Here is an 18,666-nt window from a genome sequence, read left to right on the forward strand (position 1 = left end):
CTACAGATGGTTAGGTCCAAGGAAAACACAATGTTGCACAGGCTTAGGAAAAAAAAAAATCAAGACATGATGCCTACACACATTTGCAGGATTTTACCTTTGAATTTCTGCGGTAAGCTAGCGGCATGCAGATATCAAGCTATCCAAATTAAAATGTTCACAACAATGTTCACCTACAAAGAACAAAGCTAAGATCAAGTGAGCAGCTATTTAATAAAATGACAGAGCCCCCATTATAAGAACAGCTCTTTATTCCATGGTTTCAAATACACAGCAGACCAATCACGTTCCCTGAAATTTAGCAGTGACATTCAACACAATCCTCCACACTCTAGTCTAAAGCAGAGTTCACGTCACAAAGCCTTGCGCAGAAGAGAGCTTCAGCACCAGCGTTTATCAGTACTTTCATCTCTCCGCTGTCAGTGAAACATGCAGGCTCATCCTACGTGCCTGATCCTGCAAAACGGGTGCTGCACTCGGCCGTGTGGTACAAAGTTTATAAATACAATAGACCAATACAAAGTTAAAGCCATTAAAAAGAGCTTAAGAACAACTACCAGGAGACAATTAAATCTGGGAAGTTGACGGAATCTGAAGAGATCTGCAAAGGACGCGCAGACGTACATAACAGTCAACGTTTTCCTGGGGAAGAGGTGCGAGGGGAACTTATGCGCTGCGGAAAGATTTCCTAAGCTGCCCCGAGCCTACTTTCTTTCTGCTATTATCTTTAAATACTGCAGAGCATTATGAGCAGCGTCACTCTGTGCATTGCTACAGGAGATGCCCGAACCATGACACACGGTGATAGGACTAGTGGACAGTTCCGCGAGACACTGATACTGTCCATTAGCACTCAGTTCCTCTGTAACGACACATGGAAATATGACAGTCAGTGCAAAGCAAATCCTTTTTTTTGGGGGGGGGGACTTTAAGCATTCATAGCACATTGCCTCATTCATTCATCAATACTTAAACAAACAAAACACAGACAGGGAGTTAGGCATGCCAGCTTACACCTGAATTCTATAGCATGTGAGTGGAGATAGAGGACTTCCAGTTCTAGGCCAGCCTGAGCAATTCAGCGAGTTCTAGGTTAGCCTGGCCAAAAAGCAACTTTTAGGCTAACCTTGGCTATAAAGCAAGACACTCAAGGAAAAAAAAAATCTAAGCAAAATAAGACAACTTCCACCATCCTCCCCAATGCTCAGGTGCAGCAGTTCTCACACTGTTTCATAATTACCTAGAGAAAACTGAAAGAAAGGCTGATGTCTAGACTTCATGTTAGTCCACTTAATCAGAAATCAGGGCTCCTGCATTTCTAAGACACAGGGACTTTAACATGACCAGTAGGAGAGTGTGTGCAAATTACTGAACCATAGCACATGTCTTAATAGGAAAGAACCATTTACTAAAGAATGGCCAGACTGTATTTTCCATTGGGAAGTCATCTTCAGCAGGCATGTAAGCAGAATAAACTTGATGCGTGGGGAGACCACCCCATGCTTTCTTTCCTGATCTTTGGTTTGAAGTCTGTGCAGAAAAAGTCTTGGTTACAATGTGCTAAGATCAATACAGAAGCCCAGGAAACAAATGTTCTCATCAACCGATGAGTCACTCACTGCAGATGGTTAAGTGAGGGGAAGAAATAAGTTTGAAATATGAAGTGTCACTTATTTAGAGTGTCCATGGGGGCTGACAAGATGGCTCAGTGGGCTAAGGCTCTCATAGCACAAACCTAGAGACCTGGGTTTGATCCCTGGAGCCCATGTAAAGAGAGAACTGACTCCACAAAGTTGTCTTCTTTGTCTCCCATACATGCTGTGACACATACACACACACAATCAATAATAATTTTGAAGTGACCATGGTTAAGTGATATTATTTAGTCATTTTAAGGAGAATATCCCAATAGCAAGAGGATTATTGAATGAGTGAATGGGCTTTCTAGTTACTGCATCAAAGACTTTTTCCTTCAATAAAAGAAAAACTGACATAAAGTCAACTATTTTTAAACTGAACAATTCCATGGTGTCTACTACATTCACAGCTCTATTCATTACCACCTCGTTTCCAAACCTGACAGGACACCTGCATCCTTAGACAGTTATCCTTCCAAGCTCCTCTCTCCCACTCCTGACACCCACCAGCCTGTGCTGACTGCATGGATTAACCTCTACTGACTATTCCACTGGATCATACTGGAGCCTTCTGGGTCTGGCTTCTTTCACTTGGCATGATACTCTTCAACTTTGTGTACGTTGTGGTAGGAATTAGAACTTCATTTCTTTCTGGGTCTGAATGGCATCTCATTGAATGTATACTCAACCATTTGTTTATCCACTTACTCCTTGAAGAACGCCTGACCTGTTTCTACTTCTTAGCTCTTGGAAGTATACTATGAATGTGTCATTACTGGTATGTGAACACTAGTTTCAATTCCCATGAGTGAAGTTCCTTGGTCACATGAGTTGCTGATAATCTTCTTATCTGGTAGTTGCACCATTTTATACCTGACCACCAATGTATGAGGTTCCAAACTGGAATCTCATAAACTTTTGCTATTTCCCATTTTTCTGACTATAGCCATCCTAGTGGATTTGAAGTGGTCCTTTCAGGCTTCCTTCTTATCCCACATTCTCTTTTTTCTTAGTCCTGTTCATGACAGCTTGGTCCTCTATATAGTCCAGACCTTCAGCACACTGAAGATGCTGATAAATACTTATGGAATGGTCTCTCACCAGCTGTCTTCCAGACCATCTATCTGCATTTGCTGCCCAGATGCTGCGTCATATGCTGTTTATCCAGACTCTGCATTTGATGCATGGCTGCAGAGACTATTTCAGGTTCTTTCAGCCCCTAAGCTCTACTTTTCCAAAGCTCTGACAGGCTAAGTCTCCACATCTCACTCAACAGGGATAACACATTATTCCGACATTAAAATCCAGACACTAACCATGCATGTACATGTGTGCAAGCACATGAGCATGAGCGCGCGTGTGCACACACACACACACACACACACACACCACATTAAACATATGTATAAATTGAACTAAATGAAAATCCACAGATATGAGGCATAGTGTGACATTTGCTCCCGTAATCCCAGCACTTGGGAGCTGGACCAAGATCAGGTAGGTGTTCAGGGTCAGCATGAGATACACGGGACCCTGTCTCTAAACCAACCACAACAAAACAAAAAGCAATGAGATGGAACATGTCAGGATGAACAAGAAACCATACCTATATCCAAATATGTTATGTTAAAACCCTGCTCCTTGGCAATCTCACTTAGCAGCTGGATGTAGTCTGTGTTTGGGAGACTGAGCAGGCTTCTTTTCAGTAAGTTGATCTTTTCACCGGGGGAATTCCTCAATGAGTGCCAAGTACATCCTAGGGAATGTTCGACCACATTTGTCTAAAAAGCAGAGATGAAGGAAAATTTAGTTCCCCAACCAGGCCTGCTCCAGCACCAGAGTAACTGAGAGCACTGGTTAGGGGCCTGAGAGATGGCTCAGGGCTTGGAGCGCTGGCTGCTTTGCCAGAGGACCCAGGTTTGTTTCTTCCCATCATTAGGTCTAGGAGAGACACCGCCAACAGAAATGCTTTTATTTTGATAAGTTCTTGCAACTTGGCCCAGAAAGATGGCTCAGCAGGTAAGGACTCTTGATGCCAAGTCTCATGCCTGAGTTTGATCCCTCAGACATATACGGTAAAAGATAAGAACTGACTCCTCCAGCAAGCTGCCCCTGACCTCCACAGACTCACCTTGACCCCACCTCATACCCAATTAAAGGTAAGAAATACTTCCAGTTCAATTTCTGAATGAGTCTATATATCCACCAACTGAAGGAGCTTCAATTTTCACACTCTCATTAATATCAGTTACTAAACACTGTAGCTTTTACTAACTTAAAAGGTAAAAATACCTTATTTTGCATGAATAAACTGAGTATTGTTTCTTTGTAATTTCCTACTGGGCTTTTTAAAAATTCATTGTTGTGCTGTGTCAGCTGTCTGCATCATAGCTGAACCACCTCTTTTCTTACTGATCTGAAATCACTGCGGCCATCACTGGGTATCTGTACATTTGCAACTACTTCTGCGTTCTGCTCTGCTCTCCCACCAGTAACCTGTGCTATTACAGTCTTACAATTTCCTTTATTCTCTGGGAGGGCAAGCACCCTAGGCTACTTCAAATTCTTGCTTTTTAGGGTTCTTGGCTGTGCTCAAGGATTTGCTTTTAGCTTTTTCTAGATAAGCTTAGTGAAGTCCTACTGAGGTCCAAACTGAATTCTGGTAAGACAACTTACATTTTTATATATTTACTATAGCAAGTCTCTGTGTGAAAAGAAGAAATAATGAAACATAATCTAATTTCCGTTATATTCTTTAGTAGGGTTTTAAAGTGTTCTTATGTAATTCCTGCACATTGCTATTCAAGTTTACCCCAGACATACCACTCCATTTTTTAATATTGAAAATTGATATTTTTTACACTTGTAGCTCTTGGGTTTATAAATAAGAAAATTATTGACTTTTTTCTAGTATACTTTTTTTTTCAGAATAGATTTTCTATTTTTCCAAAAAGTGTTTTGGTTTTTTTTTAATTTTTAAAATGTTTTGGGGTGTGTGTGTGTGTGTGTGTGTGTGTGTGTGTGTGTGTGTGTGTTGTATATGTGATATGGTATATGCATGCATGTAGTGTGTGTGAGAATAGCTTACACATGTGTCAACATTAGCCATCTTCCTCCATCATTCTCCACCTTATTGTTTGAGTCACATCTCTCCCTGGACCTGGAGCTCACAGACTCATCTACAGCAAGCCTTGGGGATCCTCTTGTCTCTGTCTTCTAGCACTGGGGTTACAGGCCAGTGTGCCTGGCTTCTTTATGGGTGCTGGATTTCTTAACTTAGGCCTTATGCTTGAATGGCAAGCACTTCATCTGAACCAGCTCCCAGCTGGCAGGTTTTTGTTAATCTGTGTACATCTACTCATAGACACAACAATCAAAAAGCCCACGAGGGTAGAGAGGGCAATCCCTTGCCTTACCCTCTCCTCACCTTCAATCTCTTTCCCCTATGCAATAAATTTAATCTTCTCTTTTTAACTACTCTAGTTGGTACTTTTGTAAGACTAAAGGAAGTGAAACCTACTGATTTTGTACATTAATTTAACAATACATGTTGCCATTGTTTCTAGTAGGTATTTTGTTTTTGAGGCAAGGTATTGTTTACCTCAGGGATGCCTTGAACTTGCTAGGTAGTCAAAGGCAGCTTTGAACTTCTGATCCTCTTGCATTCATCTCTCAAATGTGCCACTGTACCCAGCTTTCCAGGGGTTTACAGGAATCTAATCCAATTATTTGCATCTAGCAATCACTTCTGGCTCATCTTGTTTCCAGCTTCATTCTGTTCCCTGTCATCTAATTATGTTCTTAATATTTCTAGAATAAAGTAAAATAAAACCTCTTTGGATGCCCCAACATTGCAGAACTTTGGATGACTGTCCAGGCAGGCAGCTGTCTCTGTCATTTCCAGAGTTTTGGAAGTTGCTTACAATGCTCTTCCTGTTTACTTAGGTAATATTGTATCCTTCTGAGGTCTTTGATGTAGTTGAAGACTAGATAGTTATAATTTTCCTTGGTTATGATAAAAGATAAAATTGATATAAAACTTTAGACTCACAAATATAGGATAGAATATTTTCTTTAATTTTGCCAAATACAAATAGACTAGATTTTATAACTGTAATTCTTGCTTGATTACTGCTTTGTTATATGTAATTTTACTATGTTAAAGTTAAACCCTTCCTTTTTGATTAGACAGAAGAGGGGAGGTACTGTGGGATGTTCTATATACTGTGAATATGTGCTGCTCTGAGTGGTTGGTAAATAAAATGCTGATTGGCCGGTAGCCAGGCAGGAAGTATAGGCAGGATAAACAGACAAGGAGAATTCTGGGAAGTGGAAGGCTGAGTCAGGAGATGCTAGCCTTCCCTCTAGGGAGCACCATGTAATGGCAAACAGGTAAAGCCGTGGAACATGTGGCAACATATATATTAACAAAAATGGGCTGTGTTTAAATGTAAGAGCTAGTCAGTGGTAGACCTGAGCTAATGGCCAATCAGTTTTAATTAAAAAACAAAAAACAAACAAACAAACAAAACCCCTCTTATTTGGTGTCCTGTTTTATTTTTTATTTTAATGAGATGATTGTAATACAGAGACATATAACCAGGATCTTAATACTTTTGGATTTTTTATCAGTTATGATTGCTACAAATGTCTTTTTAGCATCTACTGAAAAGGTTGTTTCTTCTTTTCCCTATAAGTGAACTGTAACCTCCCTGAGGATCCTGTTACACTTGTGCCAGCAGATGTGGGAGCTGGGAACCAAACCTGGATCCTCTGCAAGAGCTCTTAACCACAGAGCCATCTCTCCAGCCCCTCTAAAAGTCATTTCAAAATAGACTCATTTCTCTCTACTTCCTCTGCCCCCACCTTAGTTTACATTATTATATTGCATCTGCTTTCTGTGACACCACTCTAGGGGTCTCTCTGACCCTAATATTCATTTATTCCTATAATCCAACCAAGTGCTTTCCTTTCTAACAAACAAATTAGATTTTTTTTTCCTGCCCAGATAAAATTTGTTAATGACTTTGCACTGTGCTCAGTATATATGGTAATTTCTCTAGTTTAGTTAGCCATTTTAAGATCTCTCTGCCTGCCTGGCATCACTCTGAGAATTGCCTCCTCTACCACAATGATCTGGACCGACCAACCACTTGCGGCTCTGTGACTACTTATGGTGTTTAACTCCGGGGACTTTGCGTTTGTCATCTTCGCTCTGGAATATACTTCCCCTACATTCATCCTGTATGTCTCAGCTTAGATGTTACTTCCTCCTGGAGGCCTTCCTGAAGCCCTGGTCTTGGCTGGATGCCTTCTCCATGTCCTCGTACCTTCTTTCACCTGGACTGTCTGTTGCACACTGTCCTCTTTCAGCTGGCTATTAAACTGGTTAGAGGCAGAAGGAGCTGCGTAACCACCACAGTACCCAGCACAGTGCAAGCTCACCAAATGACCATTCATGGACAGATAATCAGCAGACAAAGGAACGGATCTGTAAGACCCGCTCCACCGGCGGCTCTTTGTTGATTTGCTTTTTCGGACCACCTGCGTGCTAAGCACAAAGCACACCACTGAGTCACACTCTTGGCTAAGCTCTTACTTTCAGAACCCATCCTGAGATTCTGAATCTGCTGCGTCTCCCAGGTCCTTTTTCCTGAATCAACTCCAGCTCACATACAGGAGGCAACAAAAACTGGAGTCACACATCTCAACAAAGCAGAGATTTTTAAAAATTGCAACTCTGAAGTGTCAATGCGAGAAAAGAAGGGACATTTCCTGTAGTGGGAGATGTCCAGTCACATTAGAATCCTGACTGATTATTACTTACTAGAGAAATGTGGTTCTCTGGAGAAATATTACTAAATTTGGCGAGAAATTTCTCAGCAGCATTTCTCTTGGCTTGTTTTTTTGATGCACCCTTTCCTAAATAAAAGAAAGAAACAGTAGGTTTAGAAATTAATGTTCACAGATAATGACCAAAAAAAATTTTTTTTGTCTGTAGCTTTGGAGCCTGTCCTGGAACTTACTCTGTAGACCATGCTGGTCTCGAACTCCCAGAGATCCACCTGGCTCTGCCTCCCAAGTACTGGGACTAAAGTCCTCAAACAACCATTAATTATTTTTGAAAATATTTGTGTGTGTCTGATGTATACATGTAAATACATGTGTGGGGCATGTTGGCCAAAAGAAGCCGGAGGTCAAAGGTCAACACTAGGCGTCTCCCTCTGTTGCTCTCCAGGTCTGTTGTTTGTTGTTGTTTTAATTTTTTTTCCAAACAGGGTCTTTCCCTGAACCTGGACCTCACTACTCAGCAGTACCAGCTGGCCAGTGAGCCCCAGGGAATCTATGTGCCTCGTTCAGTGACCCCGGCCATTAAGTGGGTGCTGAGGATTCAAAGTCAGGTTCTATGTTTATGCAACAAGCAGTTTACCCACTAAACCATTGGCAGACCCAGTAATTCTTTTCTTTAATAATCATACTTTGAAACTTTGTAGCACTTACAAAGTTATTCCCTGTACTTAGCATATGAATCATGTTTAGTTTAATTCTGACTAATGAGATTTATCAAATACACTGGAATTATAACCCCTAACTCTTAATGTCTGTTTCTTGCTTATAATCTTTTTTATAAGATGACAACTATGTGAATTTAAAAAAAAAAAAAACATTAATAAGGGTATAGGAGACACTGAGGCTGAAAGGCATATTAAAACTCTACTTCTATACTTTAGTTTTATAGATTTTAAAACTGGGGCTAGCCAGATAGGATAGCTCACACCTTTAATCTCTGCACTTGGGAGGCAGAGGTAGCTCATGGTCAGCCTGGTCTACAGAGCAGCCAGTGCTACAAAACATAGAGAGAGACCCTGTCTCAAAAACAAAACCACAAAACAACTGGAGATGCAACTCAGTCACAGAACACTTGCTCGGCACACGACAGGCCATGTGTTAAACATCCAGCACCACTAAACAATTCATAAATAAATCAGAAACCCAAGGAGACAAAGAAGTTTGCTTAACTCTTTAAATCAAGGGCTGCAGGAAGAACAGAAGCTGAAGGCTCCCGCTTCCGGCCCGATGTTCTCCCTACTGGCCCACATTACCACTTATGAGTAAACACTGGCCTGTTACTTGTGTCTAATCTCCAGCTAAGGTAGAATCCTATTGATTTTATTTTTCTTTTCTCATCTGCGTAGTGCCGGGGATCAGACCCAGGGTCTCACTTATGCTAGGCAAGCCCTCTACCACTGTTCTGCATCCATAGTTCACGCAATCCCATTTTAATCCACTTTGGAAGTGACCAAAGCATGCCAGAGAAGTTAACATAGGAATTCCCACTAGTACTTTCATAGTTTATGTCCTTTATAACACAAAATTTGCTGTAATTAAAAAGGACAACCTCTATTATCTCTTTGTAATTTATATTACTGTTTATATTTTATGATTTGGGGGCTGACACTAGGGCCTCATACATGCTAAACAAGCATTCTATCATTAAGATAAACACCCTCATTAAGTTAAATACCCACACCAGCTCACCACAATTTTTTTTTTGACATGTAATCTCATTCCTCAACCCATTTTTCTAGTCCAGTGAAAATTACTTAAGGCCTAGAGGCTATAATTTACCTGTCTTTTCAGTTACAACTGCATTTTAAAAACATCAAATTAAGAAACATAAACCGGACGGTGGTGGTGCATGCCTTTAATCCCAGCAGCACTCGGGAGGCAGAGGCTGGTGGATCTCTGTGAGTTCAAGGACAGCCTGGGCTACAGAGTGAGTTCCAGGAAAGGCTCAAAACTACACAGAGAAACCCTGTCTCAAAACAACAGCAACAAAAAAAAAAAACAAACATAAATATCCTCAGAAAGTCAAAGATCATAGGAAAGAGATATCACTATTCAAAAAGTCACATGACAGAAATTTCTATGACAATTCACCATCTGAAAATATCGCAAATGCCTCTAGTTGTAAAAATCAAGTACCAGTTTCCATGTATGACTCTAGCCTGCAAATTGTGGTATATTCCCTCTTGTGAGCAGGTCCTCCTTCCTGGGAAAGGGTGTATTCGGGAAGTCGCCAGCCGTGGTGAATAGCCAATTCCTGTAAAATCAAGGGGATTATAGTAGTCATTTGAACTATTTGGTGGCTCAATCCTTTGATCCTGGTCCCAGTAACGTGCTTGAAAAGAATCACAGTACTGGCCAAGGGAAAATGAGGGAACACTCTTTTTCCCATAGGCACGCCCACATTTTATATCTTACGTCATAATGCTGAAAGCAAAGCAGTTTTCTGCCATTGGCAGGCAGTACTTTCCTATTGGGCCACAGAGACTGATGCCTGAAGTCAATGAGAAAGGCAGGGAACATGCATTTTTATCTTTTCTTTTTTGCTAGAATTAAGCAATTATGTAGGCTGCCTCTCTCCTCTTGAATTTAGTTAAACAACCATGGTTCTGTGTAAATTCTGTCTCAACAGAAGTACAAAGAAGTTGGTTTTGTTGTTGTTGTTGTTGTTGTTTTGTTTTGTTTTACAAGAGCAGTGAGAATGGCCATATTCTTAAAGCATAAACTCACTACCCAACTGCTTCTTGGCCTTTTGGCTAAGACAAGTATTAACACTCTATCCTGTTACACCATGGTCTGCTTTTACCAAGTGGCAGTTCCACTACACAAAGGCAAAAACTGAACAAGAAGAAAGTCCAAAACAGATTAATAAGGAAATAATCCCAAGTTAGCTACAGAAAATGCAATGATCACTACTTAAAAAACAAAATATTCACTGCTGAGGCCTAATGACACATGCTGCCATTAATCCCAGCACTCAGGAGGCAGAGGCAGGGGGATCTCTGGGAGTTCAAGGCCAGCCTGGTCTACATAGTGAGTTCCAGGACAGCCAGGGCCACATAGACCCCGTCTCAGAAACATAAGAAAGAAAAGAAAAGAAGAAAGAAAGAAAGAGAGAGAACAAAATATTCACATTTCCCCATTATGTTTAAAATATCAACTGCTTGTCTTTCCTCGGTGATAAACAAATTCCTTATACTTCAGTCAGGAGACAAACAGTTTGGGAAACTGACTTACCTGTAATGAGCCGATTGGATTCAGCTGGTTCTTTGGCTGTTTGGCTGGATCAGGCAGTGAAGGGTCAGGAACTGCAAAGCTAAACATCATTGAAAAGTGTTATTAAGTAAAACGATTTGCTCTGAGCTACTAAATAAATGACAATGTAGTCTCTATTTAACCTCCTCTGCCTAAGATTTTCCATCCCTTTTACAAGGACTGAATGCCCTTCACTCTGACTTCTTTGGGAATCTGCTCGACCCATCATCCAAGAGCTACGTCAAGCATCATTTCCAGATACTTATTCTTTTACCTCAACAGATCATAAACCTCTCATTCTTACGAAACACTGTACCATTTGGGAGTGAACTTGGTGGCACGTGCCTATAATCTTGCCATTTTGGAGGCAGAGGCAGAGGATCAGGAGGTCCAAGGCAGCCTTAAACACAGCAAGTCTGAGGCTAGCCTGAACTACACAAGACTCTGTATTAAAAAACTTAGCCTGGCTCTTTAAAAAGTTGTCTGATCATAAATTTTTCCCTGTTGCACTCAGCCTGTCCATTCCTCACCTAACTTCTGACTCACACTGACTACTACTTGGTGGTAGGGCCTATGCATTACCTACTTATATAAGCTTTGCACACAACAGACACTTACTGAAAATATTTAAAATGTACGTATGGAGGGCTGGAAAGATGGCTGTGGTTAAGTACACTTGCTACTCTTATAGAGCGCTTGAGTTGGTTCCTAGTTCCCATGGGTCAGGATGGCTAACAACCACCCATAACTTCAATTCCAGGGATCAGACACTTCCTTCTGTCCTCTATGGGCACCAGGCATGCATGCAGTACACATACATACATGCAAGCAAAACACTCATACACACAAAAGAAAAATAACTAAATCTAAAAACAGCTTCAGAAAAAGTACAAGTAACTATAAAACTTAAAGAAAAGATCATGAATTTGGGATGGAGAGGAGGGTTGGACAAGGAGGAGGGGAGAGGGGCAAGAGTGACACAGAAGCATGTATGGAGTTCTTAAAAAGTGTGTGTGTGTGTGTGTGTGTACAAAGCACATTACTATTAAAACTACTTTTATTTATGTATTTTATGTGTATGAGTGTTTTGTCTGAGGACTACAGTTACAGATGGTTGTGCTGAGAATTGAACTCAGGACCTCTGGAAGAGCAGCCAGTACTCTTAAGCACTGAGTCATCCCCTCCAGCCCTTTAAAACAACTAAAACAAAAAACAAACAAACAAAAAACCAACCATTAGTCAGGAAATCTAGCTCCAGCAACAGTAACACAAGCTATCAATGTTTTTTCATCCAGACAGCTAGACAAGAAAAACTTGTTCTGTCATCTGCTTAGCATAGGGTTAATCTTCTGAGATGTTGATGCATCTTGTGTAAGGTAGACGCCCTCCATGAATCTGGTTATAGCGTGTGTGTGTGTGTGTGTGTGTGTGTGTGTGTGTGTGTGTGTGTGTATTATAATCGGGGAAAGAGATCGGGCTCCTCTGCGGAGTTTGCAATCACGAGGCCTAGTCCCGAAGAAGCTGCACCCCATGCTGACAACCACTAAGCAACTCAAGTCATTTCTGCCGTGACACACGACGTTCTACCATTGCCATCTCCTCCAACTGCCAAGTTTAACCCAGGCTGACGAGATAGACGAGTGTTCACTTACAATGCTGCATGCCGAAGCTACGCAAATAATTGGGATGGAGACGTGAGAAAGTCTCTGTATTAAACCAGGCCACTGTAGGCCTGATTACTGCTTAGTAATTCTCATCTTATCTGTCAAGAAGCACAAATACATAGTAAGGTTTGTTAGCCTTTCACGGTAACAAAGTGAAGTGCCCGGGGGCAGAGAGGACATGCTGCTTGATGATTTCTACGAGTGCACCCAACACTCTGGGAGGACCTTTGGGCTGCACAGGACAGGAGGGCCACCACCAACAGGTGGAAGGGTGCGAGAGCTGGACTACAGGATGTGTGACTTGAAAGCCAGCCTAAGTCACTTAGATACAGAGGGATAAACATCACCTTGTGAGATCCAAGGCTGGTCTGAGGCAAGCACTTATCACAAGGGTAAACAGGCCACTAGTTTTAAATTACCCAAACGCTTCAGAGTGACTGAGAAATAGAGAGCTACTGAATGTGACCTAAATATACTCCAAACTGTAAGTCTCACTATGGCTATCCTAAACTCCATTGGCTCTTTGGCCAACTATGGGCAGATCACTCATGACTGAACTCCAGGCATCTCTGAGTGTGTGTAAGGGAGGAAACTGAAGGTATACTGTGTTCCACAGTGGACCCAGTGTGACTCAAGACACCATGGATGAGACATACAATGCTCAAGACCAATGCTCGTTCTAAAGGCACTGACAGTGGCAGACATTTCCATTTGGAAGTGTCTGGAATTACTACCCTCCTTAATATACCCTGTACTTGATACAGGGAAAGGCCACTTGGCCTCCTTTTTCCAAATGAGAACTCCGAAGGGTACTTTCAGATAGGTTCAGTGGCACATGCCCATAATACCAGCACCCAGAAAGATGAGGTGGGAGGACATTGGAGTCCAGCCTGGGCTACACGGTGAATTTGAGGCCACAAAAAACAGAGGATGACCATCTCTGAAAAGAAAAAAGTACGATTTTTACTCACCCTATTCTATCTTACACCTTATTTTCTTCAGTATACAAATAATTAACGAATTAATACCCTGCATATTAAGAATATTAATATCTGCCGGAAACCCTGATTGCACTCCATCACGAACCAGTGAAGCCTAGTCTGTGATGCCTTCCTTTAGCAGATGACTGCCAGATTAATAGGCTTACACTGTCTTTAATGAATGGCAGGCAGGCTTTCCCGGATATGGAATTTCAGAGTGAAGATACTAACAACCGTTCACTCTACTGATTTTCTGAGCACGTTATAGTTTTTCGTCTTACCTCAGCCATGAAAATTTTGAGCTGCAGAATACAAAGAAATTGAGCTCACCAAATACTTGCATTGGCTTTTAAAATGTTTATGGCGGCCTCTGCGGCTCTGTGCTTCGCCAGCTTCTTACTTGTGCCTTCACCTGAATTAGAGAAGGGAAAAAGGTCTTAGTCTTTGTGAAGAAGTGTGGCCGGCCTTCACAGCTGTGGTCACAGTGCAAAACGAAGTCACTGTACACAGGCTTGCTAGTGAAACCATCCACTGCATGCAGTTACATTATTAAAACACTCAACATGTGAAATCAACATATTAAAGCCAGTTTTGAAAGTATTATTTATTGGAGTTTATGCATACCTACATAAAACACTATTTCTATATTATATAAAATAGGAATAAGCTAGATCATATTACACCTCCTGATGAAACAGAACTTAGCATTTTTGCTCTTTGTTGTGATATATATATATATATATATATAATAATTTTTGGTTTTTCGAGACAGGGTTTCCCTGTGTAGCTTTGTGCCTTTCCTGGAACTCACTTAGTAGCCCAGGTTGGCCTTGAACTCACAGAGATCCGCCTGGCTCTGCCTCCCAAGTGCTGGGATTAAAGGCATGCACCGCCGCCACCCGGCATACTTGTGGTATATTTATACACTGTGTGAAGAAAATGTATTACTGTGTCTGGTGTAATAAAAAGCTGAATGGCCAATAGCTAGGCATGGGTATAGGCATGGGCTTCTGGAAAAGGCTTCAGAGAAAGGAAGCAGGAGATGAATCTAGGCATGTGAGAGACATCAGTGGGACTCTAAAGTCGGACATACAACAGATCAAAGGTAACCGAGCCACGCAACAGAACATAGATTAAAATAAGTGGGTTAATTTAACTATAGGAGCTAGTGGGGCAAGTCTAAGCTGAGGTGAGCTTTCATAAGTAATAAGAAGTCCGCATGTCATTATTTGGGAGCTGGCTGGTGGGACAGAAAAAGACTCACTACAGCTCTTCCTTTATTCCTAGACAGAGAAGTTCTTGTGCAGCAAGTTTTCCTTAAAGAAGTCACCGAGAGTCCCTGTTCTAGCTCAGCAGGCAGAATTACTCACAGAGAATGTGATCGTCAAGGATCAGAGGACACAAAGCCCTCTACTCTCGTATCTACTAAAACAGACACTTGGGATATGGCATGGGACTAAACAGAATCTCTTGCTCTCTAGGACTAAGAGCCAAATGTCTGGTAACAGACAGCTGAAATACAAAGGGCATGTTATAACAAGCTTCAGTGCAAGCTATAAGGAGGTATACAAGATAGCAGCTTGCCAGGTATGGCCATCTAATCCCACCTATTCAGAAGGCTAAGGCAGGAGGATTGGGAATTAAGAGACAGCTTGAGCTCCCATCAGACACCATGTCAAAATCAAAAAGGAAAAAATTAGCAGCTTAGCTACTCTTGAAGACATTCAGGAAGTTTTCATGGAGGAAGGGAGAACTATATAGACTCCTAGAAGACAAGTCAAAGCTGGTAAAGTGAGGAAGAGCTGAGGATTGGGAGATTGAGGACTGGAGGAACACTGAAGGCTGAGGAGTACCCACAAAGGTTGCAGGTTAACAGAGCACTCAATGTTCTCAAGGCCCCAAGCTGCTGGATATGAATAAAGCCTGTGAGCTTGATGAGAGGGATTCTGAGAAGCAGGGGTGGAGGAAGAAGTGTATTATAAATGAAGTGTATTATAAATTTGTCCTTTCCAAGCCTTCATGTATATAAGAATTGTCAGGGAACTTTTAACATATACTCTGATCTCACCATTTGGGAAGGACCCGATATTCTGCGTTCCTACCAACTACTCTTGTAGTATTGAGGATTCTTGCTGACATTTTAGGAAGGTTGTAAATCATGTCAACAAGTTGGAGTTTATTTTAAACATTCAGGCAATGGGAAAAAAAATCACTAAATGGACTGTAAAGAAAGAGAAAGATATATTAGAATACTAGAAAAAGCATTCTGAGTTAGGTGATGGTGGTGCGTTGCTATAAGCCCAGCATTTGGAGGCTGAGGCAGGATGCCAAGGAATTCAAGGTCAGCTGGGGGCTACACTGGGAGCATCTGCCTCAAAACAGCAACTAAGAACACTAGCTGTCATGCAGAGAATGGATACCACAAGACTCCAAGTGAAAGATAACAATGGTCTACACCAGTGGGTCTCAACCCCTATAGGAGTCAAATATCAGATGTTTACATTATGATTCATAACAGTAGCAAATTAGAATTATGAAGTAGCAATGAAATAATTTTATGGGTTGAAATAAGTTGCTCACCTCTAACCTAAAATGCAATTAAAGGAGAAAATGGCTTTTGTTTTTCTTGAACACTCCTCACAAATACTTGAAAAATGAGCAGCTACAGTAGAAACACAATCTAACCTTGTGGATTTCTATAAGGAACCTTCTAGCCTATACCTACAACCCATCCACACCCCCCACCCCGACACACACACAAAAGACAAATAAATAAATAAATAAAGCTTCAATTTTTGAATTGGCTTCAGTGACTGTTGGCAACCCCAGACTCCCAGATACAAACATACAACACATTCAGACTACTAGACAGTGGGACTTTAGCTTTTCCTAAATTTTTTCTTTGTATATCTACAAATTAAATTATTCAACATTTTCTATGCTTTCAACTAAGTAAGTATGTAGGAAAATGATGTTCACATTTACAAATTTAAATTCTGGTTGCCATTTTCTCAGACTTAGGCTGAAAGAAGATATGAATCTGGACTGTAAAACTTCATTGTTGTATGACCTTGGCAACATGGCTTATGAAAATGTCTGTGAACTTGCTACTTCATGAATAAAAAGGGGAAACAATCTTATAAAAAATATCTATATAGTATCGAGAACGAGAAGCTGCTGTGCAATACAGCTCAGGATACAGTATGGCAGTCTGAGGGATACAGTATGGCAGCCTCTGCCTTCCCCTGATAGTTCATGGACACAGACTCAAGAATGGTACCAAGAATCCAAAGTTCCAGATGTGTCTATAAAAGGGACACTCAGAAAATTCTGAGGTCATGCCTACTAGCATCTGCATTTGTATCTTTGAAAGGTAATAGTACCTACTGACCGAGCTATAACAGCCCCAAGAACATTTCCAGTTTCTAATTCTTAAGAGGAACATTAGCAGGCACCCTAGGTATAGGAAGAGATGTGTAGGATGCATGGATACTTTCTGAGTTTCTTACATCTTAGGGAGACAAAAGTTGGGGAGCAAAACAAATGAAGTTGATGCTGGATCTCGTCTGTTCCCATAGGTGTCTTAGGTAAAAGGGGACCCTTTTCCTAACTGAAAAGCAACACAAAGTCAGGCCCACCAGTCCACACGGTCATGGGGGTTAACTTCATACAGACCTGTGCAAGTTATATCACCAACGGTTACTCTGAAGGTGAAAGTGGGCACGTGTATTTGCACATCGGATCTTTCACATTCGTAAACTGGTATGTTCTTGGTCTTCATGCCGTATTCGTGTAATACCTGAATCGGTGTTTTCCCAGGCTTGGCTGTTATCATCTTGCCCAAACTGCAAAAACCAGAAAAATGTATGCTTTACAGGTCAAAGCTGAAAGGGAAGCAAAAGCATCCCCTTGTCAGTTTTGACAGCCACAAATAGTGACAACAAAGCTCCCCAGCAGCCAGGGTCAGTGGCAAGGCCTGGGCGCACCTGTCTCTGAATGTTGCAGCCCATAGATAAGGGTAGAGAGGTCTGTATAGAGAGAACTTGAGCGCAGTGGGAGGGATGGTGAAGGAAACTGGGTGGGCTCAGGAGCTGCAGGATAGATCTAGCCTACACCCGGGTCTGTGCACCTCTGGTCATATCCTCCAGATCGGATAGTTGCCGGAGGGGCGGGGCGCGGAATAGATCCCGGGCCCGGAGGGCGGGCCCAGTGCCGTGCCTGGGGAAGGAGGGGGCTTTACCCAGAATGCAGCCCGACAGCTGGCTCCCTGCCCCTGCCCCACTGCCCACCCGTCTTGGGCCTGCGGCCTCGACAGACCGGCGCTGACCTGAAGGTCCCGCTGTCCTCCCGCTCCAGCGGCGGGGCCTCGGCGCGATGCCTGCTGTGGGACATGGCGAGAAGGGACGGCTGGGCACAGCGATCGAGAGTAGTGCGGATCTGGGTCCTCCCTCTCCACGTCGGCCAGATCCCGAGAGGAGCTTGCCTGCACTGCTGCCAGGCTCCCCCTTGGATTGCTGCCTGGCGCTCTCCAGACGAGGGGCAGGAGGAGAGGGAGGGAGAGGCGGGGCCACGGCGCGGAAGAGCCGGCCACACCCCCTCTCTGCCGGGCCTCTCGGCCCCGCCCCTCTCTGCCATGCTCCGCCCCTCGCTGTTCCTGGTTTCTCCCTATGCCACGGCACTCGGCCCCTTCTCTTTCCCCTTCTACGGATCCCTGCTCTTCCCAGCTATGGCCCGCGCCCTGCTTGGGTTCCCTGAGCGTCCCAGCGCCCGGCCCCGCCCCTCCAGCGGCCAGGTCCCGCCCTCTGCCAGTCCAGGCTCTTCCCAGCTTCCAATGCTTCTGAAAGCCTGGCCCCGCCCCCCATCCGCTAGGCCCCACCTCCATGCCAGTCTGGGCTCTTCCCAGTTCTTGCCTGCGCCCCGCTTCGGTTCTCTGGGTTTCCCCTCCCGCCTTTAGTGGCGCAGAGGCTCAGTCCTTTGTCCTTAGAGGGAGGCCCTTTCCGGTGAGAAAGCTTGTAGTAGGCCAAGAGGCAGCATGTTTGAAGAGGAAGGAAAAAAACATTAAGGGTTGGGCTACTTGAAAATTCCGAATCTTGGCCCCAAAACTTGAGACCGCAGAATGTCCGGCAGGGCTAGCTGAAGAATACTGGATCCCTGGAAACTTCTCCTGCCTGGCGGGCTCCTGTGGCTTGCAGGCTTTAGGACAATACTTCTCAGACTTCATAAAGATGCGACCCTTTAATACAGTTCTTCATGTTGTGGTGACCCCCCAACCATAAAATTATT

The 18,666-nt window shown here is 42.8% G+C and overlaps 1 protein-coding gene across 1 annotated transcript; it reads right to left on the minus strand.

The window, feature by feature from the left end:
* Positions 1–233: 233 nt before the first annotated feature.
* On the minus strand, positions 234–18,093 carry Prkra (protein activator of interferon induced protein kinase EIF2AK2). Its single transcript, XM_036186297.1, has 8 exons — positions 17,711–18,093; positions 17,059–17,228; positions 13,714–13,795; positions 10,722–10,800; positions 9,624–9,741; positions 7,465–7,559; positions 3,244–3,418; positions 234–862 (listed from the first exon to the last, which is right to left on the minus strand). Exons 1-8 carry the CDS (start codon positions 18,016–18,018, stop codon positions 705–707), a joined length of 1,185 nt encoding a protein of 394 aa, XP_036042190.1. The 5' UTR covers positions 18,019–18,093; the 3' UTR covers positions 234–704.
* Positions 18,094–18,666: the final 573 nt, after the last annotated feature.

Source organism: Onychomys torridus, chromosome 4 (genome assembly GCF_903995425.1).
Source record: "Onychomys torridus chromosome 4, mOncTor1.1, whole genome shotgun sequence".
NCBI classification, from domain to species: Eukaryota; Metazoa; Chordata; class Mammalia; order Rodentia; family Cricetidae; genus Onychomys; species Onychomys torridus.

Bases quoted from the DNA above. Each gene is read 5' to 3' on its own strand.
- Prkra (XM_036186297.1), bottom strand. From the start codon at position 18,018: ATGGCAGAGAGGGGCGGGGCCGAGAGGCCCGGCAGAGAGGGGGTGTGG. The intron at 10,801-13,713 runs GTGAGCTCAATT...AATGATGTTTAG, and splicing joins AAAGCCAATGCAAGTATTTG to CTTTGCAGTTCCTGACCCTT. The intron at 7,560-9,623 runs GTACTTGATTTT...TCTTTTATTTAG, and splicing joins AGAGTCATACATGGAAACTG to GAAAGGGTGCATCAAAAAAA.